Below are 13816 nucleotides of genomic sequence, written 5' to 3' on the forward strand. Positions count from 1 at the left end.
GTAGCTGGAACTACAGGCACGCGCTACCACACCCAGCTAATTTTTTGATTTATTGTAGAGATGAGGTCTCACCAAGTTACCCAGGCGGGTCTCGAACCTGCAGGCTCAGGCAATCCACTCACCTCAGCCTTCCAAGGCGCGGGATTACAGGCTGAGCCACTGAGCCCGGCTTGACAGATTTGTTAAAAGGGAAGCAAGAGTTGATAGGAGCAAATATGAGACACCCAGAATACAAAGTAGGAGGCACTTTTAGTTCCTTATCTTTCCTTAATCATACTTGATCAGAAATTGGATGAACCTTCGGGATTCTGAGACAGGGAAGATACTCTGGCAAGGAACAGAAGACCTGTCTGTCCCTGGTGTGGAGCATGAAGGTACTTTCCAACCCTTTGTCTGCACAGGGCTGTGATCAAGACCAGAACAGGGCCTGGGCATCAGGGAGCTAAGTTAACACATACCTAATAATAGGTAGGTGAATGACACAGCATGTTAATCCACGTGTTGTTGGCATTTTTAGTTCCTTTTTTATGTTTCTCCCACTTCTCAAAACCCATTTTAGCACTAGAACATACCCAAAGATATAAACTAAGTTCTCAACGTTTTTTCCCAAAGAAAATTTGCACTTTTATCTCTCATAAGTAAAAGAAAAGATTAAAACCAACAGAACAGAGTAGAGAGAAGGTACCCATGCAGCCCCCTTCCTGATGAGAAGGGTTAGGTGAAGCCCATAGATGCACAAAATCTGACATTCCTTGGAGATCTAAGATCTTTCAGATACGGCTGACCAGTTGAAAATGTCTGCCTTCAGCTAAAGTATAACGCAGTTACCAAGGCATTATCTGAAATGTAATGCATATAATGTGCTTTCTAAACGAGCTGTACAAAGCTCCCAAAAACTTAAAGCATCATAGTCATGTGGTTTTCGTTTAGACTGACTTCAGCATGTGTTTTTCTCTTATCAGCCCGTGTTCCCAAGAAAATCCTCAAGTGCAAGGCAGTGTCTCGAGAGTTGAACTTTTCTTCAGCAGAACAAATGGAGAAATTCCGCCTGGAACAAAAAGTTTACTTCAAAGGGCAATGCCTAGAAGGTATTCTGCTGCCTACTTGCCTGAAATCGGGGCTTAGCATGACAGGGACAAAAGGCAAAAACACCCCATGAACTAAAGCAGTGCTTTGATAACATTCATTTACAACTCAGTTATAGTAGTGTTCCTACATGCTGCAAGATTGGGAACCCTTACAGAAAACAAAGCAAAACAAAGCTGGTCACTGCAAGGGGAACTGAGGTCTCTGACACTGGGAGCCTGGGTAGGTAGTGCCTGATTAGGCACTGACGTGGTATTGAGATGTGGGTCATGGAGGAAGCTGCTATGAGCAGGGCCTAGTACAGTGCTCTACATACAGTATCATACTGATTTGACTGGCAAGGCCACTCTGCATTGAGTTCTCATCATGCAGTGTAAGAGGGCACATATGCACCTTAGAGCTAAATTCCAAGTGAAAAGGTCTACTTCTGTTTATAGTTCTCATTCAGATTACCTCTAAGAAAATGCTGCTAGCCGGGCTCGGTGGCTCAGCCTGTAATCCCGCACCTTTGGGAGGCTGAGGTGAGTGGATTGCCTGAATCCGCGGGTTCAAGACCCGCCTGGGCAGCGAGACCTCATCTCTACAATAAATCAAAAAATCAGCCGGGCGTGGTAGCACACGCCTGTAATTCCAGCTACTTGGAAGGCTGAGGCGGAAGGATCGCCAGAGCCCAGCAGGTCAAGGCTGCGGTGGCCGGGAGCGGCCACTGCACTCCAGTCTGGGCAACAGAGTGAGACTCCAACTCAAAAAAAATAAAAAAATAAAATAAAATGCTGCTTATACTGTATCCTGCTTGTTGATCCTAGTCCTTTAGATCCCACAGCATAAGAAGCGAGTCTGTAGTGTGGTTCAGAAGATACCTGCAGAAGGCTTCTGTGTCCTTTTTTTTATGCCTCTGGTCTGGAAGGTTTCTAATAGCTTTCTTTAGTGATTCTTGGGGTAGGAGGAGACTCACTCTAAAGGAGGGGGAACAAAGAGCCCTTAAACTTTATACTGGGGACCTGCTCACCCCGGCTTTTCCTTCTTCCTTCAGAATGGTTCTTCGAGTTTGGCTTTGTGATCCCTAACTCCACAAATACCTGGCAGTCCTTGATAGAGGCAGCACCCGAGTCCCAGATGATGCCAGCAAGCGTCTTAACGTGAGTGAGCAGGTCTTAGGAAATTATGAAGTGTGTCTAGAAGCAGGCATTCCAGGCAGGTGGGACACCTGGTGCCATTCAGTGGGCAGAAAACTAGGCTGAGAAATAAGGGTAAAAGAGTATCCAAGGGCATCTTAGTTTATAGGTTACTGACCTCTGTCATGTGGAAAAGACAGTGTGATAAAGTAGAAAAAATCAAATACTTTAGATTAGACCAGATTTTAAATTCTTGATTCATTCTGACCACTGTGTCATCTTGGGCAATAATATACTTTATCTTTCTGAACCTTAGTCTTTCATCTCTTTTTTTTTTTTTTTTTTTTTTTTGAGTTGGAGTCTCACTCTGTCACCCAGACTAGAGTGCAGTGGCCGCTCCTGGCCACCGCAGCCTCGACCTACTGGGCTCTGGAGATCCTTCCGCCTCAGCCTTCCAAGTAGCTGGAACTACAGGTGCGCGCTACCACACCTGGCTAATTTTTTGATTTATTGTAGAGATGAGGTCTTGCCAAGTTGCCCAGGCAGGTCTCAAACCCGCAGGCTCAGGCAATTCACTCACCTCAGCCTCCCAAAGCGCGTGATTACAGGCTGAGCCACCAAGCCTGGCTGTCTTTCATCTTTAAACATAGAATTAATTGTTCTCTTCCAAGGAGGTTTAATGAAGATACAATGCGATGATATAGAAGGAAACTGGCATATTATATCCCCCAAATGGATGTGAAGATGCTCCCTTTCCTGACTACCATACTTCCAGTAGTTCTCGACTTTGTTTGGATCACCTTTAACAGAATCTGGCAAAGTCCTAATTCTGTTTTAGAGGATGACACTTGATTATAGTTTTCCAGAGAGTAGCTAACCATTCTAATAGCTTTGCTTTCTGCTCAAAGAAAATTATTTTTTCTTTTGTCCAAAAGCACTGGCAATAACTGCCCACTTACCATTTTCTCTTGGGAATGTACGTTCATCCCTCAAATGCTGTAGTAAAAGTGCCTTCTAAAGAGTTAGTCCCATAGATAATTGTGTAATATTGGATTGTCTCTCTCAGCAGGTCCTTTATGAAAGCCACATTGAATTGTTAAATAGAGATTACTTTTAAGTTTTTTGTTTTTATTTATTATTATTGTTATTTTTTTTTTTTTTAGACAGGCTATCACTATGTTGGCTACATTGGACTCACTTCTGGGCTCAGGAGATCCTTCTGCCTCAGTCTCCAGAGTAGCTGGGACTACAGGCTCATGCCACCATGCCACCATGCCCCATGCTCATGCCACCATTTAATTTTTAAATTTTTCATAGATACAAGGTCTCACTGTGTTGCAGAGGCTGATCATGAACTCCTCGACTTAAGCAGTCCTCCTGCTTCAGCCTCCCAAAGTGCTGTGATTATAGGCATGAACCACTGTGCCCGGCTTTTTAATGGGTTTTGTTTGTTTGTTTTAGTAGTTGGGTATGGTGGCACAAACCTGTAGTCCTAGCTGTTTGGAAAGCTGAGGAAAGAGTATTGTTTGAACCAAGGAGTTTGAGCTAGGAGTTTGAGACCAGCCTGGATGTGACCTTATCTGAATTTAAAATATGCATATATGTTTAAAATAGTTTTTAAAATAGATTTTTTAGTACTATAGTAGCTATTTTTATATTCTATCAACCAATCTGATTTTCTATTATCTTATTTACCTGTTTTGTAATTACCAACAGAATGTGTCTACTGGTTATTAGTTACCCTGGAAAGTACGAAGTAGTATAGGAGGGCTTTTTTTTTTTTTTTTTTTTGAGTCAGAGTCTCACTCTGTTGCCCAGGCTGGAGTGCAGTGGCACGCTCCCGGCCATCGCAGCCTTGACCTGCTGGGCTCAGGTGATTCTTCTGCCTCAACCTTCCCAGTAGCTGGAACTACAGGTGCATGCCACCCCGCCCGGCTAATTTTTTGATTTATTGTGGAGATGAGATCTTGCCAAGTTGCCCAGGCTAGTCTCGAACCTGTGGGCTCAGGCAATCTTCTCACCTCAGCTTCCCAAAGTGCTGGGATTATAGGCGTGATCTACCATACCCAGCCTAGGAAGGCATTTGTTTAGATTTTGTTAAGGTTAATTTGACTTCTTCTTGGCCAGACCTGATTTCTTGCAGGTACTGAAACCATTAAATCTATGATAGCATCTTGTTAAGTCATGTTTCACTTTTTTTTTTGAATTGGAGTCTCACTCTGTCGCCCAGACTGGAGTGCAGTGGCCGCTCCTGGCCACCGCAGCCTTGACCTGCTGGGCTCCGGTGATCCTTCCGCCTCAGCCTTCCGAGTAGCCGGAATTACAGGCATGCGCTACCACGCCTGGCTAATTTTTTGATTTATTGTAGAGATGAGGTCTCGCCTGCCCAGGCAGGTCTCGAACCCGCAGCCTCAGGCAATCCACTCACCTCAACCTCCCAAAGGCGCAGGATTACCAGCTGAGCCACCGAGCCCAGTCATGTCTCACTTTTTATACCCTAAAAAAATGTGCAGGTACTCTTTGGCTTATAATGGGATCACATCCCAGTAAACCCATCATAAGTTGAAAATATCACAAGTCAAAGATGCATTAGCACCCCCAAAACCCATCATAAAGTTGAAAAATCATAGGTTGATTCATTGTAGATAGGGGATTATCTATACTTAATTTTTAGAACCAAACCCCCCAAAACAATTGCCCTAAACTCAGCTCAAGAGTGATTTGGAAGTCGGGCAGGGTGGCTCACGCCTATAATCCCAGCATTTTGAGAGGCTAAGATAAGAGGATTGCCTGAGCCCATGGGTTCGAGACCAGCCTAGGCAAATTGATGAGACCCCCCCATCTCTACAATAAATCAAAAATTAGCCGGGAGTGGTGGCACGTGCCTGTAGTACCAGTTACTTGGAAGGCTGAGGTAGAAGGATTACCTGAGCCCAGGAGGTCGAGGCGGCAGTGGCCATGAACGTGCCACTGTACTCCAACCTGGGCGACACAGTGAGACTCCAACTCAGAAAAAAAAAAAGAGTGATTTGGTAAGGGCATGATCTCTCCCATTTTACCAATGGGAACACTGAGATACCTACCAAGAAAAATGAAATTCCACTTCACACCACAGGGGCATCGTGTAGTGTTATTTTTTTGCGAGCAATAAAAACAGGCTCTGGCTAATACAACAGTTGAAGGATTAAGGGGGAGACCTGGGCAGCTTAGACGATGCAGGGGGCAGGAATCCCTGGATAGTTTCCTCAAGAAACAGCCATAGGAGGGATCCTGTTTAGGGGCGAGAGTTTGATTGGCCCCAGTTATATCCTCTGCTCACCCTTTTGCCAGGTGAGCGAGGGGCCGCTAAATTGGCATATGGACTGGAGGAAGGATGGTTCCCCAAATGAAGAGCAGAGTGCTATTAGCCAAAGGCAGGAAAATAGATATAGGACAGGCCAAACCCCTGCTGTTTACTCTAGGTAGTATTAGGGAAGGATACTACTCCTGAGGTTTGCAGGCTTCTGTGTATAAACCAGCTAGAGGTGTTCATGAACGCAGTATCAGAAAGTCAGTCGGATCTATAAGCACCCTGTGTGCAGAGCACTCTACTAAGGACTTTAGAGTGTAGCAAGGAGTGGAGACATGCTCTCACTTCTGATTTCTGAACTTGAGTGGGTTGAAACTAATTACGTAAGTTAAGTGTCATGTTAGACTTCTAACCCCATATGGACAGGATTTTAATGTCCCCAGGCTAACTAGGCTCTAGGTTGGTGCATGTCCATGAGTCCAGTGAACCCAGATAGAAACCACTTTGTAGAAGTGAAATCCTATGCCTAACATGCTCCCTCTTTCCTTTGTCCTCTGTTTCTCTTCTTACAGTGGGAACGTTATCATAGAAACAAAGTTTTTTGACGATGATCTTCTTGTAAGCACATCCAGAGTGAGACTTTTCTATATTTGAGAGAAGAATATGTGCACATTTCAAGAATTTGAGTTTTTTGAAGAGAGGAGGAAACCGTTTACTTTTTTCCTCCACACGTTTGAGTTTTGACATCTCCACCCCTAATTCCTCAATGGCAGAACCCACCTGCGACCACCAGGGGACCAGCTTTGTGTAGGTAACCAGATGGCTCCTTTCCCCAAGCTGCCATCTTCCGCTGACCAGACTAAACTTCCAACCCCAGACCAGGGCAGGGGATGGGTCTTGACTCTTTCCTAGTGTAAAGGCAGGGGAACCAACACACCACAAGCTAATACTCTACCTGTCACCCTCCCTGTCTCCTCCTTGGGCTCTGCAGGCTACACTTCTTCTTTTGGCCCTGGTTTTGGAAAAATTCATGTTCCTGACCCATGTTTAGTTTTTTCCTACCCTTTCTATTTCATACATTCTCATACATTTAACTTGTAAAATAGACTGTGATATTATAATTATGTAATGTAATTAAAACATATGAATTAAAATATTCCTACAGTCTTTAACATGGCACTGCTTTCATCTCTCCTTTCTCTGAAATGTGAACCTGGCTGCATCATGGGAAGAAGGACATTTCTCAGATCATAGGATCACAACTATATTTTACTCCAGGGATCAACGGACTGATCTTTTTCCTGAGTACTTCAGTTGCTACTTTCCAAAAATGTACAGTGTACCTGAACAAGACCCATGATCTTAGCATTTGTCTTTTAGACACAATCTTTTTTTAAATTTATTTATTTATTTATTTATTTTTATTTTTTTCTTTTTATTTATTTATTTTTTTTAATCAATATTTTTTATTATGGTTTTGTGGGGTACAGTTAAGGGTTAGGTGTACAATTACGTTTCATTCAGGTACCCTGTTGATAAGAGGTATTTCCCCATCCCCAGACAGATATTTGCTACTGTTAATCCCATCCCCCGTCCCCCCCACACACAATCTTTAATGGTTATCTTCCACGACATACATGCACCCTTTGTTGCTTTTCTAACTTTTTCTATTTCTTTATAGTGTTTACTTGTTCAAGAAGCTTCCAGAAAGAGTAGAAGTTCTAAAGTGGTAGAACAGGGACTCTTATATTCCTAAGTGAGAGACTAGAAGTTAGAAATGAAAAAAAAATCTCCATGAACCCAATGGGAGAATGCTGGGAAAACATCTGGGCTGGGGGAGACTGAGAGGTCTTTAAGACCATGGTCAGAGGAAGCTAGCCTGGGAGAGAAGTGCTTACAACTGCAGTGCTTTCAGTCTGACATAAAATGAAAACCAAAAAGGGTTCTCTTTTATAGGAGCTTACCTCTGAGCTACCAGTAACCTTCATTGTTCTTTATAAAATATCAACAATTAAAAGTTTCCCTACTACCAAAGTAGTAAGATCTGAGACCTGAAGATAGAAGAGTACACCAGAGAGGTGGATCTCGTTGGTGTGGCCCCTGCTCTCAGATTCTTGCTCTTCTACTCTGTCCATTGGTCCGTCTGCATCAGTGGGTAGAGAGGAGAGGCAGTACATTTTTCGTGTACTAGCACCATCTTTCAGTGATGATTCAGTTCCTCATGTTAGATCTGTTGTCTTCAAAAGCTAATTTTTAAATACAGAAGTTTGGATTTTTAAAAAGGTGAAAATGGATTGCTTTCCGGAAATGCTATTTCTTTTTCTCAGAGTGGATCCCTCCGTTTCTAGAACCATATCTGTTCCCCAGAATTCTACTGAGGAATGTTCTCATGGGACTGAATACATTCTAGTAGAGAAGAGTGGAGAATGCTTCTCCACTCACTCACCTGGCCAAAACTATCAGGCACACTTTTTGCTAGCTGCTCTGAGAAAAACAGAAAGTGTGTGCTTCAGAGACAGTCCTGATTGGGAGCTCCAAAGCCATGTGGGTAGGATTTGAACTAGCAAGGAGGATGGCTGAATACTGGATGGTGGGAGAAGAAGGAAGGAAATGGTACAGGCAGGCATGAACACAAGCAAAAGGAGAGTACACAAGAGCTCTAGGGACCTGGACCCTTGTTAGGGTCAGCTCTGATAAGGTAGGTGCAGGCTGAGGTGGGTTTTGATACAGGCTGACATGTCTGAAGATCTAGTTTTTCTGGATACACTGAAGGCCACATCTGTGGGTGGGGAGGCGAAGCCTGGCACAGTGTCAAAGTGCCACAGTTTCAAACTAGTGAAGGGCACCTGCCCTGACCTCCAGAGATTCTGATTTGGTGGATGTGAGGTCTAGGAGTCTGCATGTAAAAGCACTCCAGGTGATCCTGATTCAGGTGCTCTGTGGACTATGATTTGAGAAATACTGGTAGAGTAATTTAATTAATGTTAGTGATGTACTTATGTCCATGGGGATAGCTGCAGGACAGACCAAGGTCTCTGAGCAGCTTGCTTAAAGAACACTCCCAGCTCTGACTCATGCAAGGTGATGGGGAGAGTTCTGCTGCTCCAGACAATTAAGAGGAGCACTCGCACCTCTGCTGGGTCCCTTCCAGTCCTTCCTTTATCTACTGTATCTGATTCTTTTGATGTCTCCTGGAGTTTCTGTTCTCCCTGGATTCTGAGAGCCCCTCTCCTGGGTGTTCTACTCCTTGTTCCTTTGTAGACTTTCCATTTTTTTCCAGGTGCATTGTCCCTAAAATTGTTTAGGTTTGTTTGTTTGTGTTTTATAGTGCATTGATATCATGCTACATGCCAATTCTGTAAGCATTATATACTGAGTCCACACATTTTTACTGAGTACTCTGTATATTCCAGACACTGTTCTAAGTGGCAGATATACTTTCTGGACAAGATGAGTGTGAGGTCCCTACCCTTCCATTAAGAACTAATAGGAGGCTGGGCTTGGTGGCTCAGCCTGTAATCCCGCACTTTGGGAGGCCAAGGTGAGTGGATTGCCTGAGCCCGCAGATTCGAGACCCGCCTGGGCAACTTGGCGAGACCTCATCTCTACAATAAATCAAAAAATTAGCCGGGTGTGGTAGCGTGCGCCTGTAGTTCCAGCTACTTGGAAGGCTCAGGCAGAAGGATCGCCGGAGCCCAGCAGGTCAAGCCTGCGGTGGCTGGGAACGGCCACTGCACTCCAGTCTGGGCAACAGAGTGAGACTCCAACTCAAAAAAAAAAAAAAGAAGAAGAAGAACTAATAGGAGGAAACAGAAAGCAAATAAATAATTTTAGATAGTAATTGATGCTCTGAAGAAAACAAGACAGTACAATGGCAGCATCAGTCTGGGGTGAGGGGGTGGAGAAACAGAAGGAAGCCAACATTCAGTTTTTGACTTCCAAAGCAGAATTTTTCCAGTCCCCTGCAAGCCAATAGTCTGGAAAGCCAGCCTAATTCAGAAAGAAAAGATTTTTTTTAACTCTCTTAAACTATCATCAGCATAGCAAGAACCAGGCATGCCACTCTTGACTGCCTGGTGAGATAACTCATGCTACAACATGAGGGAAGTCCCCACTTTTGGATGAAAACCTGCCACTTCCAACCTGGTGTAGGATGCAGAGGAAAAATAAGGAAGAAGTCAGGCAAAGAGGTCAGTGTCCTTTCTTTCCTTCACCCTGCAATCCTGGGTGGGAGGGGTGGGTGACACACCTGCTCAGGTATGGGGACTGCGGCCCACTTCCTCCTGCCCTATGTAGACCCTAGCTCATTGACTTGGCTTCATAAACATCTCCCCATTCACGTCCTCTCCATCCCTGCCACCCGTGCCGCAGTTCCTATAACCATCTCAGGACCACAAAACTGGCCGCCACTCCTGATTTACCCTCCATGTTACAGCCAGAAAGAGCACCCTCGGATGCTGATCTGATCACCAGTCCTGCTGTAGTTGATACTATCTTATGCCTGTGAGACAATACTTCAAGGATGTATTGTCAAGTTTATTTTTAGGACTTCTTGCTAGTGACCTGGTAATTGTTTCATAGCTTTCAAAATGCACTGTTAAAATGGTGCTCAAAGTGAAGACATAATCAGGCTTAGCAGTTCTTTCTGGTGATTTTATCTGATCTATAACCAAGCAGCTTCAACTGTAGCATTGAATAAAAGGGGTGGAGTGAGGTGAAAAGTAGGGATTTAAGCAGCTTCAACTGTAGCGTTGAATAAAAGGGGTGGAGTGAGGTGAATAGTAGGGATTTAAGTCCCAGGGCATCGCCACAAACTCACAGGGGAGCCAAGGATTTTTTAATTTTCTTTTTTTTTTTTTTTGAGTTAGAGTCTTACTCTGTCGCCCAGACTGGAGTGCAGTGTCCGCTCCTGGCCACCACAGCCTCGACCTGCTGGGCTCCGGCGATCCTTCCACCTCAGCCTTCCGAGTAGCCGGAATTACAGGCATGCACTACCATGCCCGGCTGATTTTTTTATTTATTGTAGAGATGAGGTCTCGCTGCCCAGGTGGGTCTCGAACCCGCAGGCTCAGGCAATCCACTCACCTCAGCCTCCCAAAGGCACAGGATATAGGCTGAGCCACTGAGCCCAGCTGATTTTTTAATTTTCAAAGAAGGATCAGCAATATTAAACATCTAACTGTTAGCATTGTTAAGATTCAAATTAGGCCATGCTACACTATCCTTGGGAAACCAGGTTTTCAGAGGTTTGGTGAAAAGAAGCACATGCCTAGAGAAAATCGACATGGAAGGAGATAAAGTTCAATCTGCTTCCAAGGTTTGAAGAGCTGTGCAGGCACACACACCCTGTTAGTAAGTCATTCATTTGATTAAAAAAGAAATAAGAATATTCTCTCAATTTATGTAACTTTTTCGCCAAAAATAATATGACACCTACTAAGTTAGGGCAGAAGTACTTCATGTGTTGTCTGAACCTAACTAAAGAGAAGTTAAATATTTATTTTGGCCTATATATACTGTGAAAAAGTTACTAAGACACTAAGTTTGCTGTGAACAGAGAAAGTTTGGGGACTTCTGGTAAACTCAGTTTTAAAATACATCTTTCGTGCCGGGCTCGGTGGCTCAGCCTGTAATCCCGCACTTTGGGAGGCTGAGGTGAGTGGATTGCCTGAGCCCACGGCTTCGAGACCCGCCTGGGCAACTTGGCGAGACCTCATCTCTACAATAAATCAAAAATTAACCGGGCGTGGTAGCACGCGCCTGTAGTTCCAGCTACTCGGAAGGCTGAGGCGGAAGCCCAGCAGGTTGAGGCTGCGGTGGCCGGGAGCGGCCACTGCACTCCAGCCTGGGCGACAGAGTGAGACTCCAACTCAAAATAAATTAATTAATTAATTTAATTAAATATGTCTTTCAAAAAAGAAAAAAAAATACATCTTTCAGAGAATTAGAAACACACACATCACCATCACTGACAGCAGCAGCAACAAACAGGTATTGACCACCAATTTCTGAACTCTGAGGCACCTCTTGGTTTGATGGAATACTTTTAAATTCTTGCAGTGATTAAAGGAAATGTATTCAAAGAAAAAAGCATCTATTCAAATGTCTTAGACTGGCTTTTTAAGTGACTTGATTTATTCAAATTATCCCTCAAATAGCTCTTCTCAGAAGAGTATAGGCAAAATTATTGTCACTTGCATGTCTTATATATATATTATAATTATTACTTTCATTTTGAACTAAATTATGTACATTTGAGGTATGCAATATGCTATCTGAATATTTTATGGTTCACAGGGCACCCCAGTATAATCAGGTTGTAGTTGATTGTCTACTATTTGTAGAACTTGTAACTCTCTTTTATTGTTTTATGTCATTACAGAAGTTGATAGTGGTAATTTCTTTTTTTTTTTTTTTGAGTTGGAGTCTCACTCTGTCAAACACACTGGAATGCAGTGGCCGCTCCCGGCCACCGCAGCCTCGACCTGCTGGGCTCCGGTGATCCTTCCGCCTCAGCCTTCCAAGTAGCTGGAACTACAGGCACGTGCTACCACGCCCGGCTAATTTTTTTTTTTAATTTATTGTAGAGATGAGGTCTCACCAAGTTGCCCAGGTGGATCTTGAAGCCGTGGGCTCAGGCAATCCACTCACCTTGGCCTCCCAAAGCGCGGGATTATAGGCTGAGCCACCACGCCCGGCTGTGTTAATTTCTTTTATGGTGCATTCTTGGCCGTGCATATTGTTTACTAGAGGTCTAATCCTTGGTCAGGAATATAATCCATCTCTTCTGACAGCTGTCTAGCAACTTTTTGTTTGCTTATATTCAGCAACAATCTACAATCATTTGGTAAAATTAGGCTAAAGTTATAACCAGTTTTTCTTGTAAGATTCCAATAAAGTAAAAGTAGACTGACTTTCAACCCAGGCAACTTGGCGAGACCGCATCTCTACAATAAATAAAAAATTAGCTGGGCATGGTAGTGTGCACCTGAAGTTCCAGTTACTTGGAAGGCTGAGGCGGAAGGATTGCTGGAGCCCAGCAGGTCGACGCTGGGGTGGCCGTGAGAGTGCCACTGTACTCCAGCCTAGGCGACAGAGTGAGACTCTGACTCAAGAAAAAAACAAGACTTACTTAAAGTCAACATTTAATGATATTGAAATAGTTTTATGACCATTGTGACCCTCAGATGTTTCCAGGATACAATTTATGTTATGGCCCCAAACTCTAGAACCTCAGTTGCTGATTTAGTGGTATTTTTGAAGGACATGCACAATCATTTTCTGAGGAATAGCTTGCTTCTGCCCACAGGCACTTCTTGGCCTCCTCCCTGGAAAGGTGAAAAGTCACTGGGAGAACCTCATGTAAAACTTGTCATTGCACAAGAGGCTAACCAGAAAAATTAAATCACTGTGTGTGATTCTGGTAGCCCCTGGGCAGTCCTCCCTTAGTCTCCGCACATTTTCCCTTAGTCTCTCCTCAATCCCTGTAGTCTTTCCTCTGCTCCCCTATGCCAGAGTTTGAATGTTTGTGTCCCCCCCCCAAAGTTCATATGTTGAAATCTAATCCCCAAGAAGACAGTGTTAAGAGGCAGGAACTTTGGGAGTTGATTAGGTCATGGGGGCAGAACTCTCATGAATAGGATTAGAGCCCTTATGAAAAAAAAAAAAGACACCAGGCCAGGTGCAGTGACCCAAGTCTGTAATCCCCGCACTTGGGGAGGCCAAGGCGAGAGGATTGCCTGAGCCTGTGGGTTCAAGACCAGCCTGGACAACATGGTGAGACCTTGTCTCTACAATAAATCAAAAAATTAGCTGGGCATGGTAGCACTCACCTGTAGTTCTGGTTACTTGAAAGGCTGAGGCAGAAGGATCACCTGAGCCCAGCAAGTTGAGGTTGCGATGGCTGGGAGAATGCCACTGCACTCCAGCCTGGGTGACAGAGTGAGATTCCAACTCAAAAACAAAAAACAAAAAATAATAATAATAAGACACCAATTAGCACTTTTGCCCTTTCCAACTTGTGATACAGCAAGGAGGCACTGTCTGAACCAGGAAGCCATCCTCACCAGATACTGAGTCTGCTGGCACCTTTGATGCTGGTTTCTCAGTCTCCAGAACTATACAAAATAAATGTTTGTTGTTTATAAGCCACTAGTTTAAGGTATTTTGCTATAGCAGCCTGAGCTGACTAGGATACCCCTTAGTCCCACCCTGCAGTCTCCCTTCATTCCCTCCTCAGACCTCCTCAAACCCCCCACAGGCTCCCTCAGCTCTTGGAGTGGCTGGGAGTCCTCTACTTTATGAGCCTCCCACCCCTATAAGCAAC

General features: G+C 44.1%; 1 protein-coding gene across 2 annotated transcripts in view; it reads left to right on the forward strand.

The window, feature by feature from the left end:
* PDE6D (phosphodiesterase 6D) overlaps window positions 1–6669 on the forward strand; it is a 69407-nt gene extending 62738 nt beyond the window's left edge. Inside the window, exons 2-5 of one of the 2 annotated variants that reach the window (XM_008072501.1) lie at window positions 286–374; window positions 963–1088; window positions 2120–2225; window positions 6063–6669. In XM_008072501.1, coding sequence (XP_008070692.1) covers window positions 286–374; window positions 963–1088; window positions 2120–2225; window positions 6063–6144 — 403 coding nt within the window. In that variant the 3' untranslated portion in view covers window positions 6145–6669. The remainder of the gene's footprint in view (window positions 1–285; window positions 375–962; window positions 1089–2119; window positions 2226–6062) is intronic. The other variant, XM_008072502.1, reaches the window with a different exon arrangement.
* The last annotated feature ends 7147 nt before the right edge of the window (window positions 6670–13816 follow it).

Source organism: Carlito syrichta, unplaced genomic scaffold (assembly GCF_000164805.1).
Source record: "Carlito syrichta isolate Samal-C Ts95f unplaced genomic scaffold, Tarsius_syrichta-2.0.1 Scaffold315299, whole genome shotgun sequence".
NCBI lineage: Eukaryota > Metazoa > Chordata > Mammalia > Primates > Tarsiidae > Carlito > Carlito syrichta.